The 25,655-nt window shown below is 46.1% G+C and overlaps 4 protein-coding genes across 8 annotated transcripts; 3 read left to right on the top strand and 1 right to left on the bottom strand.

The window, feature by feature from the left end:
* The first annotated feature begins 795 nt into the window (after nt 1-795).
* nfatc2ip (nuclear factor of activated T cells 2 interacting protein) lies at nt 796-4,106 on the top strand. The gene is made up of 9 exons (XM_029509097.1): nt 796-876; nt 2,050-2,148; nt 2,228-2,288; nt 2,383-2,509; nt 2,652-2,732; nt 2,834-3,071; nt 3,155-3,299; nt 3,603-3,718; nt 3,804-4,106. Exons 1-9 carry the CDS (start codon nt 865-867, stop codon nt 3,963-3,965), a joined length of 1,041 nt encoding a protein of 346 aa, XP_029364957.1. The 5' UTR covers nt 796-864; the 3' UTR covers nt 3,966-4,106.
* A 318-nt stretch (nt 4,107-4,424) lies between these two features.
* spns1 (SPNS lysolipid transporter 1, lysophospholipid) lies at nt 4,425-9,801 on the top strand. Its single transcript, XM_029508205.1, has 13 exons — nt 4,425-4,624; nt 5,835-6,055; nt 6,153-6,218; nt 6,313-6,449; nt 6,528-6,679; nt 6,963-7,029; nt 7,120-7,262; nt 7,719-7,871; nt 7,954-8,143; nt 8,227-8,292; nt 8,382-8,480; nt 8,694-8,862; nt 9,189-9,801. Exons 2-13 carry the CDS (start codon nt 5,842-5,844, stop codon nt 9,257-9,259), a joined length of 1,527 nt encoding a protein of 508 aa, XP_029364065.1. The 5' UTR covers nt 4,425-4,624; nt 5,835-5,841; the 3' UTR covers nt 9,260-9,801.
* Nucleotides 9,802-10,102: 301 nt separating this feature from the next.
* LOC115047595 (linker for activation of T-cells family member 1-like) lies at nt 10,103-16,770 on the top strand. Of its 3 annotated transcripts, none has more exons than XM_029508632.1 (15): nt 10,103-10,243; nt 10,375-10,615; nt 12,590-12,699; nt 13,225-13,264; nt 13,355-13,383; nt 13,487-13,553; nt 13,785-13,846; nt 13,928-13,960; nt 14,042-14,099; nt 14,185-14,252; nt 14,506-14,535; nt 14,621-14,683; nt 14,772-14,840; nt 14,931-15,001; nt 15,075-16,770. In XM_029508632.1, exons 3-15 carry the CDS (start codon nt 12,597-12,599, stop codon nt 15,081-15,083), a joined length of 702 nt encoding a protein of 233 aa, XP_029364492.1. In that variant the 5' UTR covers nt 10,103-10,243; nt 10,375-10,615; nt 12,590-12,596; the 3' UTR covers nt 15,084-16,770. The 3 variants fall into 3 exon arrangements, with proteins under 3 accessions (XP_029364492.1, XP_029364493.1, XP_029364495.1); XM_029508633.1 differs by having other exon boundaries at nt 10,121-10,243; nt 10,312-10,615; XM_029508635.1 differs by having other exon boundaries at nt 10,219-10,235; nt 10,312-10,615.
* On the bottom strand, nt 14,500-24,252 carry atxn2l (ataxin 2-like). 3 transcript variants are annotated; one of them, XM_029508629.1, is made up of 23 exons: nt 23,995-24,242; nt 23,591-23,645; nt 22,781-22,837; nt 22,605-22,676; nt 22,332-22,512; nt 22,110-22,228; nt 21,938-22,029; nt 21,394-21,600; nt 20,914-21,218; nt 20,660-20,737; nt 20,197-20,361; nt 19,709-19,786; nt 19,545-19,603; nt 19,124-19,431; nt 18,806-18,875; nt 18,553-18,714; nt 18,405-18,468; nt 17,925-18,091; nt 17,726-17,852; nt 17,520-17,635; nt 17,095-17,277; nt 16,834-17,002; nt 14,500-16,721 (listed from the first exon to the last, which is right to left on the bottom strand). In XM_029508629.1, the coding sequence occupies exons 1-23, from the start codon at nt 24,009-24,011 to the stop codon at nt 16,669-16,671; spliced, it is 2,904 nt and encodes a 967-aa protein (XP_029364489.1). In that variant the 5' UTR covers nt 24,012-24,242; the 3' UTR covers nt 14,500-16,668. The 3 variants fall into 3 exon arrangements, with proteins under 3 accessions (XP_029364489.1, XP_029364490.1, XP_029364491.1); XM_029508630.1 differs by lacking the exons at nt 14,500-16,721; nt 16,834-17,002 and having other exon boundaries at nt 17,209-17,336; nt 23,995-24,252; XM_029508631.1 differs by lacking the exons at nt 14,500-16,721; nt 16,834-17,002 and having other exon boundaries at nt 17,215-17,352; nt 23,995-24,252.
* Nucleotides 24,253-25,655: the final 1,403 nt, after the last annotated feature.

The raw sequence follows: 25,655 nt of genomic DNA, 5'->3' as shown, positions 1-25,655 counted from the left end.
GGATTCAAACACAGTAAATCATTTTCACTGTTTTTCATCATTTTGTCAAAACATCTTTGTGAATGTTGTGTGTCTGTTTTTCCAACATCTTCAAACTTCTTCAGTATAAAGCAAAAGGTGTTCCGTTTATAACCACAAAAACTAAGAAAACAGAGCATCACTTCTTTATTAGGATGCTTTCTTTTAACGTTTGCAGCTTCTGTGTTGAACTTCAGTTTATAACTTCATCAGGTTTGTCTTTATTACTCTCAGGGTCAGATGAACACAACTCTCCTTCGCTGTGGGAAATCATCTGTTGGCAGTAAAGTCGGCTTCAAGTATTCAAGTTAAATATTTAAATGTGCAGAAAGTTTAACTGGACAACAATCAGACGGAAACGACGGTGATGCTAAATCAGTTGTCTCACCGGAAACCGTCCGTCCTCTTCTTAAAAACACACACATGTTGGTTTAAAGTCCAGTCTCATTCTTTGTGTTATTATTCAAAGCAGACAAAGAAAATGTTTAATTTTATCACCGCAAACGATCCGAGGTTAGCTAACAGCTGCTGCAGCGTTACCATGGAGTCCGACGGATCGCCGCAAGGGACAAAAGGTAGGCAAAAAAGGCGAAGGAGAAAATAGAGAGTTCCGATATAAGTTTGCAGCTGAATTTTTTGGGGGGCAGAATAAACAGCATATATTTATTACAAAGGTGTATAACTTTAAAGTTTACTTCGCTCATTCACAAACGTGGTGGGAGCCTCGGCTGTTGTCTGACGTCCCACAGCACCCGAAGGCAACAATAACCACCTCTCCGTGAATAGGCTCGGTGAGAAATCCCACAGTCCGTGAAGGCAGCAGGCAGCGCGGCTGGAGCAGGCGTCATGGCCGAATCGGTGAGCGACAGATCCGCTGTTTTTAACCCCAAATCCCACTTTTAGACGGCCAGAGGAGGCACGAATGAGAGCCTCAACGGGAATCTCATGAGAGGGGAGGTGAAGAGCGGAGCAGTGAAGCTGAAGGAAACAGTTTAAAGCTCCAACAGAGACGTTAACTCTCCGTTAGCATCCGTTAGCAACGTTAGTTTGACCTCTTCAAAATAAAAGCCCGGGGTCAGCAGCCAGTGCTGCTTTCACTTTCAGTTTGAATTCGTGTTAATTTGAACAACAAAAGCTGTTTAATTTAACTGATTTACTCACTTTTACCCATCAGAACAGAGTCAAACTTTTTTCAACAACTTCACTTTTAATTGATTTTTTATTTTATAATTTTCTGAGTCCAGAAAATTAGAGACGAAATACTTTTTTTTTGTTGTTTTTACTTATTTTTATTTGTCAAATATACATACATAAAAACTCAACAAACTCTCATAGAGGGGATGTGTATTATATAGAAGTTCTTTTAAAGTCTATTTTCTTCTTTCCTGCCTCCCTTTCTTGTTGACTATATGAGTACTTTTCAAATGCAAAAAAATACAATACAAAGTCTCTGTATCTTTCAAGTAAGATCAATAATAATACAGAATACGAGTACTCCTTACAGGTGAGGTTAACAACAATACAAACAAGGAAGGACATTCACTCCTATTAAAAGTAAAAAAGAAAAGAAATTAAAAGGGGGGGGTTGGAGGTTACTGCAATCCGGCATTGCTCGTACTAGTAATGACCATCTTCTATCAAATGAGTCTGATCTCTGACGAAATACTTTTAATGTGTTATATTTTCACCTATTCAAATGTTCCTCTGAATAAGAGTAAGAGAAAAGCTCCATCTTTATTTTCATTGCAGATTAAACTGTATCAGAACAGATTCTGCAGCTTGTTGTGGAGATTATATATTTATTCTTGAAAAGAATAACCAAAAACATGATGAAACAACAAGTAGTTGTCTTTTTTATGAGAAGTTAGAATAAAAGGCTCTGTTTACAGGTTCATTCAGCCACAGATAGAATTACATATTCAGAGTTGCATCTTGTGGCTGATGGAGACATGAATTTGTTCCCACACCACAGCAGACGGTCGGTTTCTTCAAGTGTTTGTGACCAGCTCAGTTTCCCGCTCTGTGTCTCAGGTGTCAGATACAGCCGTTCAGGCTGCGAAGCCTCAACCCAAACGCAGACGCATCCTGGACCCATCAGCCATCGTCCCGGTGCCGATCTACTCCAACAAGGTAAACAGGCCGATCTTAGCTGAGAGAAGTTTTTCAGACGGCGTGTCCTCCTGAGTCACCGCAGTGTTTTTACTTCCAGGTGAGCAGCAGTCTGCGGCTGAAGCCAATGACTCCTGAATCTACAGAAAAAGACTACGAAGGTAAAAACAAAATTTTAACAAACTCAAATAATGAAAATAATGAAACCGAGTGTGGCTTTAATGACGTTGGTCATTGTGTTCTTTCTGTGACCAGACGACGGTGCAGATGACAGTTTGTGGTCACAGTTTTCATCTGAAGAAAGGACAGCCATCATCACCCTCAGCGACTCAGAGGAGGACGAAGTAGAACACATGAAGAGCAAAGCACAAGACAACAAACTGTAGGTAGTAAAGTTCAGGCCCAGATCCAGACAACTGGCTTTAAAGCAGCGTCAAAATCAGTCTACAGGTTACATCTGATACTCGTCCTCCCCCAAGAACTGATTCACTCATGGATTTAACACTCGTCTGTGTTTATTCCAGACAAGAGATCCGCAGCCCGTCTCCACCACCTCCCGAGAGTCCGGTCCAGAAGCAGTCCAGACAGGTCAAGAAGAAGATCAGGTGAGTCTGGATTGTCAGTTCAGACTAGTGCCATCTGTTAGTTTGTGAACTGCAGTTTTATTCAGAATCGGAACATTTGCTGTTTGTTTCCTGTTCCTCAGTGAGATCGACAGGAGGCTTCAGGCGGTGAACTCTCTCCTGTCTCCGGAGCATCAGGGCAGGGGCAGGACCAGGTCCAGACGCTGCCGCTCTCCAGTGGTTGAGGAGGAGCAGGATGATGATGTCATCATAATGAGCCCTAACTCACACTCTCTTAGTTCATCGTACAGCTCCTCAATCCGGGAGATCCCCCTCAAGATCCGCTGCCGAACAGATGTCCATAAGATCCACGTGCTGTCTGTGCGTCAACGTCAAACCTCACAAGTTGAATTTAACATTGCATCCTTTTTTACGTGTCATTTATAGTATTGGTTTGTTTTTAGTCGACGCCTTTGAGCGATGTGTTGGCCCAGCTGTCCGTCATCCTTAAGGTCCCGCCCCCTCGCATCCTGCTCCTGAGGGATGATGTTGAGTTACCGACAGACTCGACTGTCAGCGAACTCGGCCTTGGCATCGCTGACATCATCGGTTAGTAAGTTCAGCGTCAGCTGTTTAGGGTTTTTTTTTTTTTTGAATGATCCATCACAGCGTCTCATTCAGAGGCCGAGCTGTCACAGTCTCTGGATCAGTCCTGTATGTTTCTGATGCCAGTGAGGAGAAGTTGGTCTGAGTTTATTGTGTTGACAGAATAAAGACAGAATAGCTCTGATGATGACTGCTGTGTCTTAACAGCAGCTTCTCACTGTTGGCTGTGGCGAACTTACAGCACCATTCGGACCACTGAGGGCCGAAGGGAGTAACTCCAAATCTTTCTGTCGTGTTGTTGTACAGATTGTGTCGTCATGACAGCTGAGGATAAAAACAAAGCGGCCGCCGTCGACAGCATCATCACTGTGCGACTGCAGGGCAAAGACAGAGACTCTTCACAAGAATTTTCTTTGAGCAAAGTTTGTCTCTTCTCTTTTTACCACCACATCTGTGTTTATCTCATCTGCAGCACTCGAACGCATCACGATTCTTTGTTTATTTCAGGACGCGCCGCTCGGCCCCATCTTCTCCCAGTACCTGTCCAAGATGTCTCCCAGCGCTCAGAGAAAGGTCCGCTTCCACTTTGACGGCTCCAAGGTGGTGCACAGCCAGACGCCGGCTCAGCTGGACATGGAGGACGGTGACATCATCGAAGTTTGGATTTAAACCTGTAAATCTGTTTCATAGCTTCTATTGTTTGCAAAGTGAACACAAACACTTTGGTTTGATATTTCTGTTATTTTGTTTGTATAGTGAATTTACTGTAAATGTTGTTTTTAGACTTGATAAAAAATTTAAAAACCTGTTTGAATACTTTTGTGTCTGTGTATCATTTTTCATATGTTGTGTTTTTTACTGTGAAAATACGAATTAAATAATGTTTTATGTGAAGACAAAGAAGGCTCCAAAAAGAATAAACACTGAAAACAATACAAATAAAAAATGTAAATGAAAGAAGACACAATCAGGACAGATGATCGACAGCACAACTGCACACGTTGTGAAGCTTTTTAATTCACAGTCAGACACAAACAAACCACCAAACAGCAGCAGTCGTTCTTCAGATCGGTTCCGTCCGATCGCGTGACTTTCTGACGTTCAATTCACGTGAGCTGCGGACCGGAAGTCCTCGGGATCCAACATGGCGGCGGTGGAGAGACGTCGCTGCTGAAGTCGTGCTCGGTAAACAGCCGGTGTTTGTCGGGTGTCTGTTCCGGTGCTCGGTGCTGACGGGGGCTCTCTGATGGACCGGGACTAGGCCGAGCCTGACCCGGGACAGTCTGAGACGGAAGAGAAGAAGCGCCAGCCCGGATTCGTCCCATCAGGTAAACAACAACAGCTGTTCTGACGCCGCACTACGTTAAAATGAGTTTGATATTCAGTGAAAGAAAAAGCTTCAGTCTTATCCACCAAATCCTGACAAGTCAAGAAGTTCCATGTTCCACTGCTCAGAATCTAAAACTGGACTGGGAATGTTTTTAGAAAATGAACCCATAAAATCTGAGGTGGAAACCTTCTTCTGTCTTTGGAAATAAACATTAACATCTGTTAGATTTCCTAATAAATAAAATGAACGTGTCTGGTTCAGCAGCTCCAACAGTAATATTATATGCAGCCGCTCACATGAACTTCTTATTAATAACAGTGGGAGCTTATTTGGGTCGATTAAATGTGAGCGTGGCAGCAGAATAACGTTGGATCAGTTATCAGTGAGCCGAGTTTACTGATGGACCAAAGGTCAAAGGTCAAAAACACTGAGTATCTTCTCTCTGTCTGCGTGTCGTCACTCAGGATTGGCCCATAATCTAACATAATCATTACTGCCTCTCCATAATAAAAAAACTTAATGTATTCTTTACCTTTTAAAAGCTGTTAACATACATTTCATTCAGGTTAGAAACTGCAGTGTTGGATCATTATTGTTATGGCTGTATTTCTAATCATTTTAGTTTTCCTAAACATAGTTCTGTCTTAAAAGCATTTAAAAATTCTTTTCTACCAAAATAAAAAACAAAGTTTTCTTCTGAATCCTAAATGAACGTCTGAGCTGCTCTGAATCAGTGACTTCCTCCTGTGATGGCGAGACCTTACTTGTTTGAAAGACATTTTGTCTCTGAGTGATCGTCACATCAGCGAATCTGGACTATGGTCAGAAATCATTCCTGCAGAGGCCCACATGTTGTTTAGCCACGGGACTCTGGTTTCACTCGGTCATGTGCGTCTTGGCTTCTCATTTCTTTCTCCTCCTCTTCCTCTTCTCATGCTCTTCAGGGTTCGCAGCTGTTTTTCAGGTAATGAGTGACTCTGTGGAGCTGCACGACTACAGACAGCAGATATCTTCCTGTAAAAACCAGGAAGAGGAAGTGTTGTCTCCTAAAGCTTCACTGTTTGCAGTTTTTCCTTTTTTAACTGAATTCTTGAAATGCAGTCGTGTATAATGAAGGTTTGACTTTAGAAACATGAAAGAGAGCAGCGGTTTAGTGACATCAGACGTTCCGTTTGATGAAGATTAATGACCTTGGTCCTCCTCTTCAGGGCGGCCATGTCTCACAGCGAACCCACATCAGACTCGGCCCCCTTCCTGTCTGATGACAGCGAGGTGGAGGGTCCGGAGGAGCAGGGCGGGGCCGCGGCGGAGGGTCGGCAGCCGCAGGAGGAGTCGCCCAGCGGGGTGTCCAGTGTCCGAGCCCTGCTGACCGTCCTCATCCTCTGCTACATCAACCTGCTCAACTACATGGACAGGTTCACTGTGGCAGGTACAGCACCTCACCTGCCGCACAGCAGCCAATCATACGGCCTCTTGATCCAAACAGTAAATGTCTGATTCGTGTTGATGTGTGTGGCCCCCTGCAGGCGTCCTCCCAGACATCGAGCATTATTTTCAGATCGATGATGGGACATCAGGTTTACTTCAAACTGGTGAGGTTGACCGTCGTGATGCTGATCTGAGTTTTATGAGACGGCAGCTTTCTGAGAGAGCGAAGCTCATTTAAGGTTTGTTTTATTTTGGTAGTTTTTATCTGCAGCTACATGTTTCTGGCTCCGTTATTTGGCTACCTGGGCGACAGGTACAACAGGAAGATCATCATGAGCTTTGGAATTTCGTTCTGGTCCTTGGTGACGCTCGCCAGCTCTTACACTCCCAAAGAGGTGAGACATTTCCTTCCTGATCAACGTGACGTCAGAGTGACGTGTGAGGTCTGAGGCTGACTCTTCCTGTTCCTGCAGCACTTCTGGGCCCTGCTGTTGACTCGAGGCCTGGTCGGAGTCGGGGAGGCCAGTTACTCCACCATCGCCCCCACCATCATCGCTGACCTCTACGTGAAGGGCAAGAGGACAACCATGCTCTCTATCTTTTACTTCGCCATCCCGGTGGGCAGGTCAGAGAAAACGCTGAGTCGATTCGTGTTCCCAGAACATTCGCAGTGTCGCTCATTTCCTCATTTCCAAGCAGGAAGTGAAAAAAGAATCTTATTTCTTTTGCGATATTTCGTCATTGGCATCAAAATGTTTCTCCATTCTTACGATTTCCAGCTGATCCTTAAGAGAAGTCAGCAGTAAAAATCAGGAGCTGTAAAGGAACATCTTATTTTCTGAAAGTAGAAGTTTTGTTAGGAGGACTCCTGTTGGTCCGGTCTCACTCTCTGCTCTGTCCGCTCTCAGCGGTCTCGGATACATCGTTGGCTCACAAGTCAGTAATGCAGCGAAGAACTGGCACTGGGCTCTGAGGGTGAGTCCGATTGGAGCCGCCCACCTCGTTCGAATGAACCCTTTTATTCTGCGTTCAATGGAAGAACACACCTGTCCCTCCGTCCTCCAGGTGACTCCAGCTCTGGGGCTGGTGGCCGTGCTGCTGCTGCTGTTCGTGGTCAAGGAGCCCAAACGAGGAGCCATCGAAGCTCAGCAGGACCATCACCTGGACCGGACCAGCTGGCTCACAGACCTGCTGGCTCTCAGCAAGAAGTAAGTTCATCTTCTTTGTTCTCGGTTCAGTCAGATTCAGTTTTTTTGTCTTGTTCTTACTTTCAGACGTTTACTCGTTATTGAAACTTAGTTTGATTCACGGGGACCTGGCCTGGTTTCTGGAACTCTAGTTCCGTGACGAAGCTGTGTCATCTACAGTTTTTATATTTCACACGTGACACTCAGTTTCCAGTTTATCACGTCGACACTTTCCATTAGTTGTGTTGTTGTGTATTATGCAACACCACAACTGCATCATGTCTGAGTGCAACAACCTGCAGCATCATTTCTGAATCTTGCAGCGTTTACAGTCACTGAGTGTTAGAAGTCTGAGTCATTGTGGAACAATTACTGAACGGAAATGAGTCGTCAGCAGCGCGTTGGAGAGCTCCGAGCTCCCAGCATGCACTGGGACTGACCATAAATGGTTTCTGTAATTCCGATCTTTTCCTGCAGCTACAGCTTTGTGTTGTCCACCTTCGGCTTCACGGCAGTGGCGTTTGTCACCGGCTCTCTGGCTCTCTGGGCTCCAACCTTCCTCTTGAGAGCCGCCATCTTTTCTGGGGAGAGAGCGCCGTGTGTGGACGAACAATGCTCCACCTCAGAAAGGTATAACACCTGCAGCTGCTCGCCGTGATCAGCGACCCAAAGTGGACTTCGACTGACGCTCTGCTTGTTTCTCTTCTGACAGTTTGATTTTCGGGATCATCACCTGCGTCACAGGTGTCCTGGGCGTGGCCAGCGGCGTGCAGGTCAGTCGGCAGCTGAGGAAGAAGACGAGCAGGGCCGACCCGCTGGTCTGTGCTGCCGGTCTTCTCCTCTCGGCACCCTTCCTGTACCTGGCCATCGTCTTCGCTGAGGCCAGCACCATAGCCACATACGTGAGCTCACATCATCGGCCCAAAGTTCCATTAGTGTCCCAGAGGACCGTTTGAGTCTCCTGATCGTCTGTCTGTCCCTGCAGGTTTTCATTTTCTTCGGGGAGACCTTCCTGTCCATGAACTGGGCCATCGTGGCCGATATTCTCCTGGTGAGGACGCAGAGCGCCTGCTTGCTCAGTCTTTGGTCAGCAGGTGAATCTGAAAAAAACTCATTTTTTTGTCTAACTCTGTTTCCCAGTACGTCGTCGTTCCAACTCGACGTTCCACCGCAGAAGCGCTGCAGATCGTCATCTCCCACCTGCTGGGAGACGCCGGGAGCCCCTACCTGATAGGAGTGGTGCGTCCCTGTACACACACACGAAATGTCATGTTGTCGTTCTTTATTTATAAAATGAGCTACAAAAGTCAAACCTGTTCATCATAAAAAACCTGATTGGCCTTTCTCTTGAGGGTGAGCTTTGACTTCCTGTCGACCACGGAGGCTGCTTTGAAGTCATCGTGCGTCTTGGTCGACTGTTTTGAACTCTGCTGACGTCTTTTCTTGTCTCAGGTCTCGGACTCTCTGAAGAAGACGGACTCCTTCCTCTGGCAGTTTCGCTCCCTGCAGCTCTCTCTGCTGCTCTGCTCCTTTGTGGCTGTGGTGGGCGGGGCTTTCTTCCTCGCCACTGCCCTCTTCATCGAACAGGACCGCCATCGGGCTGAGAACTATGACCCGACAGGTGAGACGCACCGAGCCGCTGCAGGCCCTGCGGCTGATGTCACCATCACATGATCTCTGGGCAGAAAAGGAGAAAAAGGTCTGGTTCAAACAAAGTCAGTCAACAAATCCGCTTTGATCTCAGCGGCTCAGACTAACTTGATCATGAGACCAATCACCTGAACGATCAACTGTCAGCCAATCAGTCACAGTCACAGTCATCAGTTTCTTCCAATGTGACAACAGGAAGTGCGATTGTTTCACTCCATCTCCTCCTGATTAGTCCAACAATGGGTTGAACATTTCAATCCTCTGAATAAACTTTATTGTCCTTCCCTGTGTTGACAGAGGACCAGCCCATCGTGGTGCCAAAGAGCGGCCGGTCCACCCGGGTCCCGGTGTCCAGCGTCCTGATCTGATGTCCGTCCTGCTCCTTCATATAATTGCAGTTATTGAATTTTTTTAGGACTGAACTGTCTGCCATGCAGAAACGTTTTATAATGAGTTTATTTTTAAGTGTTTGGTCTACGATACTTTTTATAACTTTTCCGGGGACATGTCCCTTCAGGAGGCACTTCCTCGGCTGTTTTTGAGCTGGACACGAGGACTCATTGGTGAAGCAGGATGTCCTCAGAGTGAACAGAACCAGGACTCTGACTACGTTTGAGTGGCTTTTAGTAACAACACTAATATTCCAGTGAAATGATCTGAACTGCAGGATGTCAACATGCCCCTCCTTTTTATTCAGTTTTTACAAACATGAATGGATTTTAAGCAGTTTTCTCTCATTTCAAGCCCCGGGGGGGTCGAGCTGAGGGCCGGCAGCACACCAAACATCATTAAGCAGTTTTTAGTTTTTAAGTTAATGTTAATAACCAAAGTTTGTTAATCTCAGTTTATTTTAGCTAATGGCTTTTTTGTTGTTGTTGTTGTGAACTATTAAACGAGAATAAACTTCTCACACCTGATTTTTTTTTTTATTTGGTCGTTTTGGCGAAAGTGAGTAATAAACTGAAATCTGTTTCAGGGATGGTGAGTAGATTATGAAATCTAAAAAAAAAAAAGTGATTTCAGGCGATAAATACAGCAGCTTCCTGCAGAGTTGGCATCTCCAGTTCAGTTTCAGCAGGTGTTCCCTCCCTCCGTCTGTCAGCGGGGGGTCTGCGTCTTCACAGAGGGAGAAACGAGGCCAGGTGAGGACAGAGGAGAGGACTCGGCTTCCTTCCCTCGGTGTGGTTTCCTGTTTGTAGGTGGGAGGATGTTGAGACGGTTGCAGCAGCGATGCAGCTTCTCGGCAGCGCCGTCTCCTCATTGGTTGAATGTGTTTGTGTGAAACAGCAGGGCAGTCAGATCAGCCCACACACCGCTCAGACGTGTGAACCTTCGCTGCAACAGGTTGGCTGGTGAGTCATCGCAGCTTCGCTCCTTCACCTCCAGCTCAGGCCTCATCTTTGATCACCTCACTCTGTAGGTCGACGTTCGGAGGCCTCGGCTGGGTCGTCCTGAGCTGACGGTCAGTCTTCACTTTCCTCAGGAAGCTCTGTGGTGGGAGATGAACCGAGGACTGCAGGCCGAGCTCAGGAGGTGATTGGCTGCAGCGACGACAGAGGAAGAGAGTCAGAGTCAGAGGGAGGAGAGCTGAGGAGAACATCAAGAGAAGGAGCAGACGTCTTCAGACATGGTGGACGTTTGGTTACAGTAGTCGCCCGTGGACCAGATCCACACAACCTTCACCGAGCCCACCGTCTCTGCGAGCTTTGTGTCCTCAGCTGTCGGTGAGTGTCTTTAATTCATCATGGTGGAACCCCAGACTTCCCAGCATGCCTGTGAGGGCCTGTACGGGAAGCTGGAGGTCCTGCTGGTCCTTGAACTGGACCCACAGAGTCTGGTGAAGGAGTCAGACATGTTGTGTGTTTGATTCCAGACTGAACAGTCCTCAGCTCAGGCTGTTCTTCAGTTAAGACAACTTTGACCCCCAAAGACACCACAACAAGAGTCTGTGTGTTTCTGATGTCTCAGAGTTGTGTCAAATGTTTGTTGGGCTGAGAGTCCACCACAGGAAATGAATGTGAGAGCAGGCCAGGATCTCTGAAGCTGCCATCGTCAAACTGAGACGGTCCGGTCCATCACATGGACACAGACTGAGACGACCAACGGACACAGTTTAGAAACATCAGTTCATCCGAGCTGTCGACAATTTACAGCAACAAAAACCTCAAATGACATAAATACGTGAAGTTACTGAGTTTCAGCACAAACACCTTAAACACTGTTCAACTGAGAGAAACCAAATGTTGGTGAAACAGCAAGCTAACAGCCGCCGGTTTAGAAACTCGCCAACGTCGTCCTTCGTTTACAGATTCAGCCGTTAATATGGGAAAGTTCCAATAAATTACAGATATAAACGCACTTTCATAGTTTGTTGTTTTTGTTTGTGTTTATTCTCAGTTCAGTTCTGTTGAGTTTTATGTGCAGCAGCTTGTTAGCTTAGCATAGCATCTACCAAGCTGCTTCTTTAAAGCTCAAAGAAAGAGTTTTGTTATTTCCTGGTTTGTAACTTTGGACGAGTGAAACGCAAACTGAAGAACGAGTTCTGTTCTGAACGGTCTGAACAGTTTTCTCCATCGTTTATTTCTTGATGTCTTTAGGTGAACTACTCTTTTACTTTACATTTCTCTGCAGATCAGAGAATGAAAATCTAGAATAAATGCCAATCTTAGAAAACATGATGTTCTCTTTCATCGATCATGAAGGTTAAACGCTGTTCTTGGGTTTCATCGCAGCCGAACATGAAGCTGATTCACTTTCTGATTAAAACAACTCGCTGCTGTTATCTGTCTTTTCCTGTCACACTTCCTCTCCACATATCTGACTTTTCTATTACTCTCCTTTCTGTTGGCTGCTGCCACAATGACCTCAAATGTGGAGCCAGACTTGACAAGATGGCGGCCACCTGCCCTGCCGATCTGTGAGGAGGACGGTTACAGTCAGCAGCACTGTGTGTGAAATGTCTTTTTACTTCCTGTGTGACTCATCTTTGTGATGAAGATGTAGATTATCATCATCACGCTGCTTCTTCTTCTGAGGCCTCAGGAAAAACCACCGGTTATTTCAGAATATAGAGCAGAACGTTTTAATGTCGACACGTGGATTCTTCTTCTTGTTCGTTTCAAGAAAATTGAAAACTGAAAACCACAGCATGTTCAAAAACATGAAGCAAGAACAACAGGATGTTATAAAGATTTAAAGGGCCACGTGGTCTGAAGGTCGACCTCCACGTGGTCCAGGTTCTACATTAATCCAGTAAAAGTCCTCACAGAAACCCTCAGTCTGGATTCAGAACCTTAAAACCAGCCGTCCGGACTTCTGGGACTTTGTGATGTCACAACAAAGCAGGCCCCGCCCTCTTTCAATCTGCGACATTTACACTGGAGGGAGGATCCGATTCTCTGCTGTGATTAGCTGACTGACCGTCCTCTTAATAAAATCAGTCCAGCGTTCACATGTTGTGGAAATCGGAGCTGTTTTTAAGTCACTGGTGGAAGTTTCCAGTCGTTCACATCTGAAGCACGAAAACCACAAAGAGGAAAAACTTCTGATTGAGATTTAATATACTCTATCATGGTTATGGTTTGTAAAATGTAAAACGAGTTTGACCCTGAAGGTTCATCCTTCAGCATTTAAACAGAATTTTCAGTAAAAGCAGAAAGGTTCTGTATTCTGACGGTCTGTGAACGCCTCGCCCTCAGTTCAACCATGGACCCTTCCTGGTTCCTCCTGGTCCTGTCGGCCGCCATCCTGGTCTCCCTGGTCCTGCTGGTCCTGGTCTGTGTCGACTGCTGGAATAAAGGCCCCATGGGTGAGTTGTGTGTCTGACAGTGACAAACATCGACAACATGAACACAATGAGTGTGAATGTTTAACTTCCTGTCGGAAAGTGTGAAGGGTCGTCTTCTTCTGCAGACAATTTAAACACGTATGAAACTTCAATTTTCAGCCCATAAATACCAACTTTATGCATTTAAGAGCTGTTTTTTTTTTAATAAAAGCAGTCATATTGTATTGAAGTCAATGGGAAATGGAATGTCTTCAATGCAGCATGATGTTAATTTTTTAGATGAGCCTCCATTTAGAGTGAGGGGAGTGGTTAGGGGGCGGGGCTACAGACTGTACCGCCCAATCTAGACAGATTACAGAGTGGAAGCTTCGGCTCAGACTGACAGCTGATTGGATGTCGGTCTGTAAAACAGGAAGTAAATGAGTCACACATTAATTTGATAGTTTTTTTGTGTGCATCATGTGAACACACATTTGTCATTATGGAAGATGTAAATAATTGTCTGCCGGTTATCGCTGATTGTGTGTCTGTTGTTTCTTCCTTCAGTGTCCATCAGAGAGACCAACGTCTCAGAGGAATACATGCAGTGAGTCTTCATCACCTCGTCGTTGTTGTGTTGTGTAACCTTTCAGACTGAACCAGGATTCAAACTTACTGTGTTTTCTCTCTCGCTCAGTTCCACTGAATTCAGAGTCGTCCATCCATGTAAGTCTGAATACTCTGGACCTGGATCCAGAACCTCCCTTAAAGTCCAATGATCGGTCACGTTAAAGTTGATGATGATGATGTCGTCTGTCTCGACCTGCAGCGCACCCACCTGTTGACCGGCACCTCCTCCGTTCACCCCCCAACCTGTTGCCCCCACAGAGAGTCCCGTAAGTCCCCAAACACTCAATCTGTTCTACCTTCTGACCACCAGGGGGCGAGTGTGTTGAAGTCTATGGGAAAATGTCCCTCCTCCTCCCTGAAACTGTTTTCCTGATGAGTTTATGGTCTGTATTTTCTTTCATTGATTAAAGGACTCGTTCAGAGCGAGCTCTTTCTGTGAGGAAAAAATTAAATCTTTAAATCTGGGCATTCAGTGTTCGCTGTGATTTTATCTTCAGCTCGTCTGTAGCCGATCCTGGAGCTCAGTGGAGACACCGATCCTTCACCCCGACAGAAACTGGTGAGACTCTCCACTCTAAGCTGGTGATTTGGAGTGTGTTGACTTTTAACTCTTCTCATTGTGACGTTTTCCTTCCTGCAGACAGTAATCCCAGCTATGAGAATCCAGTGGAAGGTAAGCTGTGTTTGTTTTAGACGTTTGAGCTCAGTGACAGTCAGAGGATCTGTGTGGTTCAGACTGGTTTGTTCTGTGCAGGACCTCCGTACGAGAACCCCGACTGTCGTGACAGTGACATCGAAGATCCTGGATACATGTAGGTTCCTCTCAGGTAATTCATTCATTTACTTATTTCTCAGTCAAACAGTTCGATCTGATTGTATTTCTCTTTTTTGTTGCAGAATCGTGATTCCTGACGGACCAGCTATTCCTCCATCCCATCCAAGCCGAGCCTCAACGCCTAGTTCAGGTTCATAAATATCTACTGAAACTGACCCGGTTTCTCACTGAATTATAGGAACTCATTTTCATCACTGAATTAAATATACTTAAATATACTTTAGTATTTAGTATATACTAAATATACTAAATATACTATTGAATATACTGGTTCTAGACAGGAAATAGAAAAAGAAAAAAGATAAATATGAAGACGGAATAAAAAAGACGTGAAAATGTAAAAAGTTGTGTGAAACAGATCAGCTGTTTGTTTTCATCCACAGACCTTCCAAACGAATACGTGAACCTTCAAGGTGAGAAAGAACAACTTCTGTTTATTTTTACGAACACAAACAAAAGATTTGATTTTAAACTCCAACTTTTCATTTCACCCTGAAGAGCAAAATCAAGAAGCAGATGAAGAGCGAGAATATCTTAACGTGGACCCGAGCAAGCCCCCAAGTGAGTTCTCCCTTCATCAGGAGTCCCTCCTCCTCAGTCTCTAGTTTACAGTTTCAGTGCTGTAAAAGTAACACCTGTTTCGCTCTAGTTCACCTGATAAGCCCCGCCCTCGCTTGTTCTCGCCGGTCCAGCCGCGAGGAGGCGCCGTCTCTGAAAGGTGCGTTCACTAACAGTAAAGACAAATCCTCCGCAGCGGCCTTTGACGGTGTCACGGCAGTTTAACCTGACTCTCCTCTTTCTTCACCAGACGCCACATCAGACTCGGCTCATAGTGAAAGTGATGACGACTACGAGGGGAACTACGTCAACCAGCCGAAGGTGAGTTTCAACAAGTTCCCATTTTCCTGCCGAAGCTGCAGCCGTCGCTCATGGTCTCTCTCCTTCCTCTCAGATGATCTGATGGGAAACAGACTGAAGACGAACGGAGACAAACCATTGACCTTTGACCTCTGACAACACACAAATTTTCTCTCTCCACCTTTTAGCGACCAGTTTATCAGGTTTTTGATCTGTGAGGTTGAAGCCGACCGTCCTGCTGAGTCTGCGGGGTCAACATGGAGAACGACCTCGTTAAAGGCCGTCAGGGTCAATATTATTGTCTCCGTTGGTCATTTCCCTCAGAGTCCAAAGAAACTTCTGAAAATGTCGTGATTTATCCAACTGTGACCAGAAACTGACTATAAAAGGGGATATAGACTGTATTGAAGTCTATGTGAAAATGACATTATTTCTCACAGACAGATAATAAGCTGCAGGCGACACAGAGGCTGAAACTGACCACGAGCCTGATGATGTGTTTCCTCTAAGTTTTCAGGGCTCATGGTGTTTTTCCAATCTCTGTGTCGTCAGAAAAGTAACCTGAGATTTAAAACGACATTTGAAGATGCCTCAATGAACTCTGAGAAATATGACAAGACCATTTTTCACATTTCATAGTTGGAATTTACTGATGGCCAACTGAGACTAAATCAAGATGACAGCACATGACTATTAAAATCTGACGTAACGTGCACATTTATTTGTCAGTCTATTAGGAACCAAACCGTCTTAATCAGCTGTTGGTTCGCCGGCGTTCCGAATAAACTGACAGCTGAAGGTAGAACGAGTAGAGTTAGAGTTAAACTGACCACAGACTGAAGCTGTGACGAGGGTCTCCGGAGGTCACCAGTCAAAGGATGGGAACACTAAATTCAAACCCAGAACAATGAATCAGTGTCAGCAGCCCCCCTCCTTCTGCTGCTCAGTCTGTCAGTTTGTCTCGTTTTCTTTTTAAGGTACTTTTATATTGATAATTGATCATTTTCTTGTTGTTGTTGGTCCCTTTGGTGTCTGAGGGCTGATGTTTTGAGCTTTACTGAATTTTACTGACACTCCTGAGAATGTCTTCTTCCTGATTTTTGCAGCTTATTTATGTTGTTTGTGTGGATCTATTATCCATCAATGTAACTACAAGTTAATTAAACTCAAAACAAAACCACCAACTCGACTATATTTCATGTCTGACAACAACAATTAGTCCCAGATTTAAATTTTTACTTCTCTGCAGTGGTTTGAGCTGGAGATGTTTAGTTTTTTTTCTCCTTTGTCAGAGAATCAGCTCTTTCACTGTCGTAAACTGTGGAAAGTTGTTCTGATGGAAACTGCAGCCGGACTTGAACTCACCTCCTTTAATCTGTGTTTATGTTATGATTTAATTGAAAAGTTCAGATTTGAGTTTATTCCAGTGATTTTTATTAATGAACTGGATTTTGTCTGTGAAAGGACAGGTGATGGGACGGGAGAAAAAAAAAAAACGTTTCCACCGTCATCAGTCCAGAAGTTTCCAGCGGTTCCTCCAGTCCAGCTTTGTGTAAACAGTCTCTACTTACATGTTAAAATCCAGGAGGTTCTCCTGTTCCTCTAAAAGAACTGGGGCAAAACAGGGAGGCGGGAATGTTGTGAGCAGTTTGGAGTCCTGGGATTTGGATCCTGAAGGACTGATCGGGTCAGTTTGCAGAGGGATGGAAGGAGAGCTGCTGGTGAGCCTGGACCTGGAGCGCTGTGAGACACGACACATGAAAAACAACGAGGTGACGAAGGAGTTCATGATTTAAATGGTAAAATAAAACTGCTGCACTGTTGTTGTGCGGAGTGTGTAGTTTTTTTCTCACCTTGTGGCGGTCCGATGTAGAAGTGCGGTGGTGCTCCCTGTTGGGGTGGTGGTCCATGCTGGGTGGGGTTGGAGCTGCCTCCCTGCTGATGGGGGGCGTAGTGCAGCATGACGGGCGGGCCGTGGCCAGCGGAGGGATGAGGCCCTGACAGGCCTCCTGTGACGTGAGCCTGCAGGAGACGGACGACACAGAGACATGAGACACTCGTGGTCCTGCGTCAGGTCCAGACCAGACCAGACAGAATCAGAGGTTCCTGCAGACCTGAGTGAGCTGGCTGAGCGAATGGAAACCATGTGGCAGCGTCTGGTGGCCAGCGAGCCCGTATCCCTGCACGGTGAAGGAGGCCTGGGGGGAGCTGTGGCCCGGCGGCAGGTTAGGGGGGGTGGGAGCCGACAGACCTCCTGAGTGGAACATGGACTGAGGCTGAGGACCGGCCTGACTGGACTGAGAGGGAGAAGACCTGGGTCCTGTTAGTCCTCACAGAAAACCTGGTTCTCTTCAGGCTGCAGTGAAAACTTTCTGTTTTGATCCAATTTAGAAACAAGTAATTACCAAAATCTTTTCTATTAAACTGACAAGAGGCTGTCAAAGTGTTTTACATCGAAGAGAATCTGGTTTTTTGACCTGAAGACTTTTCAGGCTGAATGAAGCGTTCAGAGACAAACAGACAACAAGGACACACCCACCTGAGAGTGTCCTGGACTGGGTGCTGTGTGCTGGGGGGGCGGCTGAGTCCCAGTGGGGGTGCTGGATGGTTGAGGGGGGTGAAGGGAGGCTGAGTGGTGAGAGAACGACTGAGGAGCTGAGAGAGAGATTTGATTGGTGAATCTGTCGTTGGTAATAAAGGTTATTACTTCATCACTTCACTTCAGAGTTCATAACTGATACTTACCATACATGGCTTGTTGCGGTCCGGGGCCCTCAGCCTGACCTGGGTACTGGGGCCCCGGGCCAATGGACTGATGCGGGGCCCCAGATGTTAGCACCCTTGTCCCCCCCTGCAGCATCGAGTAGACCGTCTGACAAACAGAACAGAAAGTTTTGAACCGAAGAAAATGATGTTTGGGTATTTCAGCAAAGTGTCTCAGTACCTGTCCGTGGTAATGGGGGGGCACGGCCTGGATCACCTGACCGTACTGTAGGTAGGACAGGGGGTAAGGAGAAGCCACCAGCTGGGGTCCTGCTGCAGAAGCTGCTGCTGAGATCATGGGGGGGCCAGGGGAGGTGTGGTGCTCTGGCCGGGGTCCAACCACCGGGCCTGGATCAGCAGAGTTCAGGGTTAGCAACAACAGCTAAATGTCGACTCGTTTTTCAGATAAATGTTGAGAAAATATTGTTAAATGAAAAGTAAACGATCCAGATTGTTCATTGGTCAACAGTTAGATGGCGTATCAGAAGCACACTGACCCTCGTCTCTATAACTGTAAATGGAAGTTGATGTTTCTGACTTTGGGCTTTAAAAAAATCCAACCATTTTTCTTTTGTTTGATGATGTTGTTGCTGATTAAGTTCCCACCAAAATAAGCAGTTTGAGGTAATTGCCCAGCTCTGCAGGTGTGTGTGGCGTGTACCTTTGGCTCTGGGGTATTTGCCCTGGTTCACAGTCGACATGGCGTACTGATACATCTGAGGAGCCTGAGGAGACGAAGAAGACACAGTTAGCATCAGCTGGAGATGCTGTTACGTTCTTAGAGAGTAAAAACTTAAGTGAGTTCAGACCTGGATGGAGTGTCCTTGGATGGGGATGGGGGAGATGTAGGACAGGTAGTGTCCAGGTGGAGTGCTGTAGATGGCTCCGCCTCCTTGCTGTCCCGGAGGAGGCAGCAGCACGGACGGGCTGGGAGGAGTCGGGCGAGGAGGAGTTGGGGTCGAGGCAGGTTTCTGTCCCGACACAGAAAAAAAGATTCATACTAAAATGAGCAAATTCAATCATTTGGCTCATACTGTGCTAAACTGTGTCCAACAAACTAACCAGTGCTGAGTTTCCTTTAACAGGAAGAAATTCCTTTGCATTTGGGTTCAGTGTTGAGTTTTTCACTTGGCTGCAAAAAAAAGACACAAAATTAAACCATAAACACGTTCAGACTGTTAAAATGTAAACATCCTTTCAACACATCGGAGCTGCGGCTGTTTCCACCATGAAACAGAACAGATGAAGTTTGACTTGTTTAAGGAGCTGAAAAATGTAAAAGTTGAGTATTTATGGAAATGAGAGTTTCTGGTCTGACTGTCCACAGGGAGTATGGGATGGATAATGTTTCCATGGAAACCCATTATTGGTTTTACTTACACAGCAGCAACAGACTCAGACTCGCTGTTTTCTGAGCAGGCGTCCTCGCCGCTGATGGCCGTCTGGGCCGGCTGAGGCGTCCCAGGCTGCCCCCCCTCCGGCCCGGAGGACTGGAGTCCAGGTGGAGCTGGAGGGGTCGGAGCAGCTGCTGTGGTGTTAGGGGGGCCTGCCTCAGCAGTCTGCTGCAGATCTTGGCCAGAGGCGGCAGGTTTAGGCAGACCGGAGGAGGAGTTGGGAGGGGGGGCGGAGCTGAGCTGAGGAGGATCTGTAGATGCTGGACTCACTGAGGGGGAGGAACTGGACTGCAGCTGAGAGACACAGGAGGCAACCAGTGAAGAACACACATGACAGACAGATGGTTCATCCAATCAGTCCAGACTGAAGCCCACTGTCTCTGATAAAACCCTCAGCATGATCTCACCCTGAACTCTTTCCCAAACTTGCGGAGCTCCTCCAGCTGAGACCTCTGCTGAACCGGAGCTGATGGAGGCAGAGAAGAAGAGGTGTTCAAAGACCGGGACCTGGACTTTAGTCTTTTCAGGTGAAAAACACCAGCAGATAAGATGAGGGACTGAGGGGTTTCACCTTTGCTGCTCTTCCCGTCCTGTGGACTGGACAGATTCTCAATTCGCTCTTTAGCTGCTGAATTTAAGATTTCATTTACTGTGGAGGAGAAAAGGTTGAATTTATAACTGAACGTGTTAGATGCTGGTCTCAGATTAGCAGGACCAGCCAGACTCCTGACGAGATAATTTTTTTTTCCTGACTCGTCAGGTCCGTTCTGGACTGACACCGAAATACGTCGCATGTTCCATCAGAAGTCGAACACAAAATACAGAATTTGGTTTAATCTAATCTAATCTAACACCTCGTCATCTGGCAGTTTACAGTTTTTTATGATCCATTCTCAGTTTTCTTTCCTGTAAAATACTTTTTAATATTCTTTTCAATGGTGCTATACAAATAAAGCTTATTGTTATTATTATTATTATTGTATGAGATAAGTCGGTCTGGTCTGAGGTCTGAACCGCAGCCCCTCGAGTCCAGACTGAAATTACTCAATCATGTCTCACCATTGACAGGGAAGAGAGGAGTGAGGCCAGAAGAGGGTTTAGAGGATGTGGTGACAGCAGTGGTGGCGGTTGCTGTGGTGCCAGTGGAGGCTGAGGAGTCCAGGTGGGCGTGACCAACAACGGGGGGTTCCGGGGCAGGGGCGTCTGGTTTTATAGGGCGAGAGACTGCAGGACGGACATGATGATTGAGACAGAGACAGAAATGGAGAGAGGTTAAAGGGGAAGAGACAAACTGGTCCTGATCTGAAACCTGAAGCTGCCTAGACGTGGTTCAGGTAGAACAGAACTGATCCAGGGAGGAGAGAAAGTGTCAGAAACAGAAGCTTCATTATTCTGTTCCAACACAAATTCAATCAGCCTGATAACAATCTGATCATGAGAGAAGGTGTTACCTTCAATGACCCACGTAAAAAAGAAACATCACTCATCTGGTCTGTCACACACCAACAAACTGTGTGTGTACCTGCAGGAGAAGACTGGGAGTGTGGCGGCCGTAAGTTTCTCTGAGATCTCTGGGATTTTGGGGATGTTCTCAACACAACTGAAATTGAGAAACAAAGTCAAACGCAGAATCACACAACACACTGAAAAACTACACACTAACGCTACACTGAAGCAGATAAAGGCTTGAAGAGGCAACAAAAGGTTGGAGCCCTCGACTGTGATGTCTGTTTTCTCTTCCTGACCTGCTCAGACCGATGTCAGAGTTGTTGTTACCTCCGTTGACGGATGAGCGGGTGGCATCGGTCAACGCCTGAGGATGTGACAGGGAGTGTGGGAGAACGTGGTTGGTGCAGGGCGGGCTGCCGGTTGCAGTCTGGCTGCTCTGTGACTGGTGAGGAGAGAAGGCCGTTCTGATGGACAGCGGGCTGGTCCTGTCAGAGGGCGGTTTGGGCGAAGAGGCGCTGGGCGGGGGGTGTCTGGAGGAGCCTGACGCCGCTGTGGGCCGATTGGAGGCTCCGGCCCGCATGCTGCTCGCAGACGAGCTGATCTCTCGAGCCCGTTGGATGTATTTACCTTCCCTGGAAAACAAGAAAACAGGAAAACTTCAACAAGTTCTGTTAAAATGATGAAGTGAAAAGTCAGATTTCTCCTTAGTCCTGCAACCAATATGATCTCCACCTTCAGCCACATTTACTCTGGTTTTCTTTAACATCACCTGCTCTGGGCATTAACAATCACAACCACAGTTCTTACCTGCTGCTGGGGGAGAACCCAGGACTGACCCGGTCCTCCCTGTCTCGGACAACAGAGCTGTATTTTTCCTCTTCACTCTTTCCATCGTCGTTCTCTAAAGAAACTCGGCGTCGATACTGCAGACTGCTCTCGATCTCGCTGGCTAAACGAGCTGCTCGTGCCTCACGCTGCCGGTAAACCTCAGAGTTTCCCCTCTCCAAAGGCATGCTGGGAAGACCAGATTATCAGCAAGGTCAGGTTGGAAATGAAGCCTGCTTCCAATTGAACCAATTACTTGCCTTGTAAAATGTACAAAATCAAATTTCAACATTTTCAGAATCAGCTGATTCTCTCTGTGCCTCAATAAAGACTGTTCTCTGTAATCTGGGATAGAAGCTGAGAAAACGATAAAAGCAAAGACAGGACTTTTCCTTACTTTCTAGATCAAATCACTGTAACCCAGAAAAACCAAAGAAACAACATAACAACATAAGAATCAAGACAAGAAGAAGAAACAGAAACTACTTTCACTGGAAGCCTTTTCCTGATGGGCGGTTTCACTCACGTGTACATGGAGAGGCTGGAGTCGTAGGTGGACTTGACACCGTGTGCCTCCTCGTTAAACTTGAACATCTCATTGGCATCCCAGCCGTTTGACTGACAAGAGTGAAAAAGAACAAGCTGCTCACTTCCTGTCTGCAGACTTTGATAGGTGTACGCGTTTGTGTTTTCCTTACTGTGTCTGACTCCAGCTCAAAGTTTTCTCCATTCCCGTCTCCGTCCCACCTCTGCAGCACCTTCTCCCTGTGCTCTCCGTTGACCCGAGACGAGCTGATGGCCGTGTCCGTGAACGTGTCTGTAAACACACAACAGAACCAAACAGAACTGAGTGACAAATCTCTATGAACCACAGAAATAATGACGGCGATAATATAACAGGCCTCCCGTTAGTCTTTTACCTCGGACAGCGAAGTTTAGATCCACGTCCCTGCAGGTCATGGTGACCAGGTCAGCGGGGCTGAAGATCATGGTGTCAGTGATATCCTCAATTCTGGGCACTGACGACTGTCTTCTCCCTCCTCCTCCCTCCTCTTCATCTCCATCACTCTGTTTGTGAACAGCGTCCACAGCCAGCTCACACTGGTTGACCGGAGAGCACAGTTCAGTTCAACACAGTTCAGTTACCACTTTCTGTGAAGAACAGATAATGCAGAGTATGAAGAAGTTTTTACCTGAGAACTCAGGGTCTTGAAAATCCCCTCGTAGATTGTGCCATTTTTCACCCTCACATCACAGGTGGATCCCTGAGATCAGCAGAGAGGACAGCGTCAGTCATTCTTTAGCTGACATTCCCAGCATCTATCAGTTTGGCAACCAGACCGAGACACCAGCAAAAACATAAACTCACCACGACCGCTGTGAGGAAGTGAAGCATCCGAGTGTTGTTGTACACACCTTCAAATACCTGAAGACGGAGGACATTAGATCAGTCATCTACAGAGAACAGATGATTATTACTATCACTTTTTCTTTAGCTGAACTGAGGACCTGAGGATGAACTGTTCAATCTGTTAGATGACAAAATTCTAATTTAAAGATTAAAGTTATTACTCTAAAATGTTCATAAAACTGTGAATGTGAAATGTTGATGAAATGAAGACATTTGATGATTATATGAATATCGTATAATCATATGTATGGCCTCCAAATCAAAACACATTTTTGTCTGAGCATATTGCTTTATAACTCAGATTTTATAAATCAGTCGGACCCAGTTCACCCTGTTTCATTCAGTTTTCTTCAAAACTTTTCTTTATGACTTGACTTGAAATTGCTTTTAAACTGTAATCATAAATATTCCAAGCTGTGTTTAGTTACCTGTGGTTCCAAATTACCCAGTTAAAGCTTCAGTTCTTCTGTTTACATCCTGCCTGTTGACACTGTGTATAATTTTATCATCATAATATAACACGTGTAATGAATCTCATTTTAAATATTTTCTGTCACTTATCTTTAATTGTGTGACTTTTGATCACATGTAGATTTGAATGGTTTGAACTGTTCTCTTGTAAGATACATGTGTTAACTTGAACTCCTTTAACCTTTGTTTCCTCAGCACTGCTCAGTGTCATTTATTTTGGTAGTTTCCGGTTCGTGTTTCCATCTGGACCGAGAAACATCAGCTGATCACACTGATCGACAATCGATCTGAACTCACCAGGCTGTTCCCGGGAGCAGACTGAGGCTGTGAGGGCGGCTTCATGTTCCTTGTCCTGCAAAAGGAGAAAACAAATCAGCTACAGAGAAAACCCCTCCCTGAGTGAGGACAATAAAAACACCCCCCACCGGCACACACAAAACACACAACAACATCCCGACTGACACAACCCGCCGAGCTGAAGGCTCCATTAACGGCCTCAGTCCGAGCAGGTTGTGCCGAACAGGAAGTCCGAGATTCGGAATGTTGCTGTTTAACGGAGCAGTTAAATCCAGCTAAGCTAGGCTGGGCTAAGCTAAGCTATCTTAGCTAGCTGCGGCGGAGGCACGGAGGCACGTTTAGAAATGATGACGTCAGTGCGCGACAAAAAGACAGCGGAAGTACAGTCTGGGGCTCATTTGTACTTTTTCGTCATGAACATGCCGGTTCGGTCCCGTTTCCACGTCCCGGAGAGAAGCGGCGGCGGTCCGACGGGCCGGAACACGACACACAACACACGGCTGGAAAACAACAACAAAACACGGCGACGGGGGCGCTCGGTTCGTGTCAACCCGACAGCTGCCGAGGGCGGGACCGGAGGGGAGTCCGCCGGGTCGTGGCTCAAACCGGGATTCCAGATCCCGTTAATCGTGTCCGGTAGAATTCCCGTTAGCCCCCCTGAAGCCCCCCCCCCCCGAGGCTACAAACAACACCACCACAACGTTTGACCAAAACCGACACAGTTTTCACACACCGCCCTCCCGGGATCGACCGAGCTGACAGAACCAACGTATCAGCTTTAAACCCCGCCCATTACGTTAATATGACACCTGATTGGGCCAGCGGTGCGCCAATCACTGCTGACGCTCTCTCTGATTAGTCGGTTGGTCCGCGATCACTCATGAATATTATAATGAGGCGGGGGGCGGGGCCGGACGGCGCTCTGCTAAATGACATTTATGGACTTCCGGACTTCCCTCTTTGAGTTTCAGTTTTTATCAATTAGATTTAGTGTTGTCAGACGCCCCTGCTCTGATGGATGGGAGCTGGTTCAGCATCAGACCAGAACAGTCTGGACTCGGCTCAGATCCAGACTGAAGGCCATCCTCTCTGATGTTGAACAAACTTCTGAACATGTGATGGAGAGAAACGATGTCTGATGAGATCACGCTGTGTTTATCATCACCTCCTTCTTCAGCTCATCTCAGAACTTAGGAAAAAAAAAACGACACAACAACAACTATGTTTCACTATATTTATATTATATCATTGTCATTAAATTCAATGTAGTACCTGAAACTAACCACACAGGGTGAACAGACAACACCGCCCACCCTCAACACACGGTCCCAGCAAAGAGAGAAAAGAGACAGAGAAAGGCACAAAGAGTTTGAAACTGAGAAATGGACACAGAACAAGATGATGGTGAGGATGATGACGATGGGTGGGGGGATGGGGTGCATACAGACAAACATATGAGCAACAGAAAAGTTTGGTAGAAATGACCAGGGAGGTTGTGTGGCGCCCAAAAAAAAAAAAAAAAAAGAGGCAAGCTCCAAACTGAACAACGGATGCAGGAAAAGGCCAATGACGAGATGACAGACACAGAAAGGCACAAGTAGAAAAAGTAGGTTCTCATTGACATTTTCTGCTAATTGTGTAGTTTTTTTTGTTTTTTTTTAACCTTTGATGAATGAAGAATGAGGCTGAGGAGGAGAAGACAGCATGAATAGAGAGCGAGGGTTCGTAACAAATCCTATTGTCTTCTTTCTTTTTATCCCAAAAATAAAAAAAAGGCACAAAGACATTTCAACTGAATTACAAGATGGAGTTGGAACAAATGTTACATGGAGTAAGCATAAAAAATAAAAACATAAAATTAATACTATTATTCTGACCGTCATTATTATTACTATTATTATTTCCATCAATATTATTGTTATTGGTATCGAAGAAAACGCACGCCTCTCAGTTCAGCAGAAGAAGAGAAAGAGAGCAGACACTGAGTGATGCTGCTGGGTGTGACTGAGGTAAATGTTTCCTGCCTGCTCCTGTCCATGTGTCACTTAGACCCAACACATCACAC

The sequence above is a fragment of the Echeneis naucrates genome, chromosome 8, assembly GCF_900963305.1.
Source record: "Echeneis naucrates chromosome 8, fEcheNa1.1, whole genome shotgun sequence".
Classification (NCBI taxonomy): domain Eukaryota; kingdom Metazoa; phylum Chordata; class Actinopteri; order Carangiformes; family Echeneidae; genus Echeneis; species Echeneis naucrates.
This window is presented reverse-complemented; position numbering and strand designations above follow the sequence as displayed.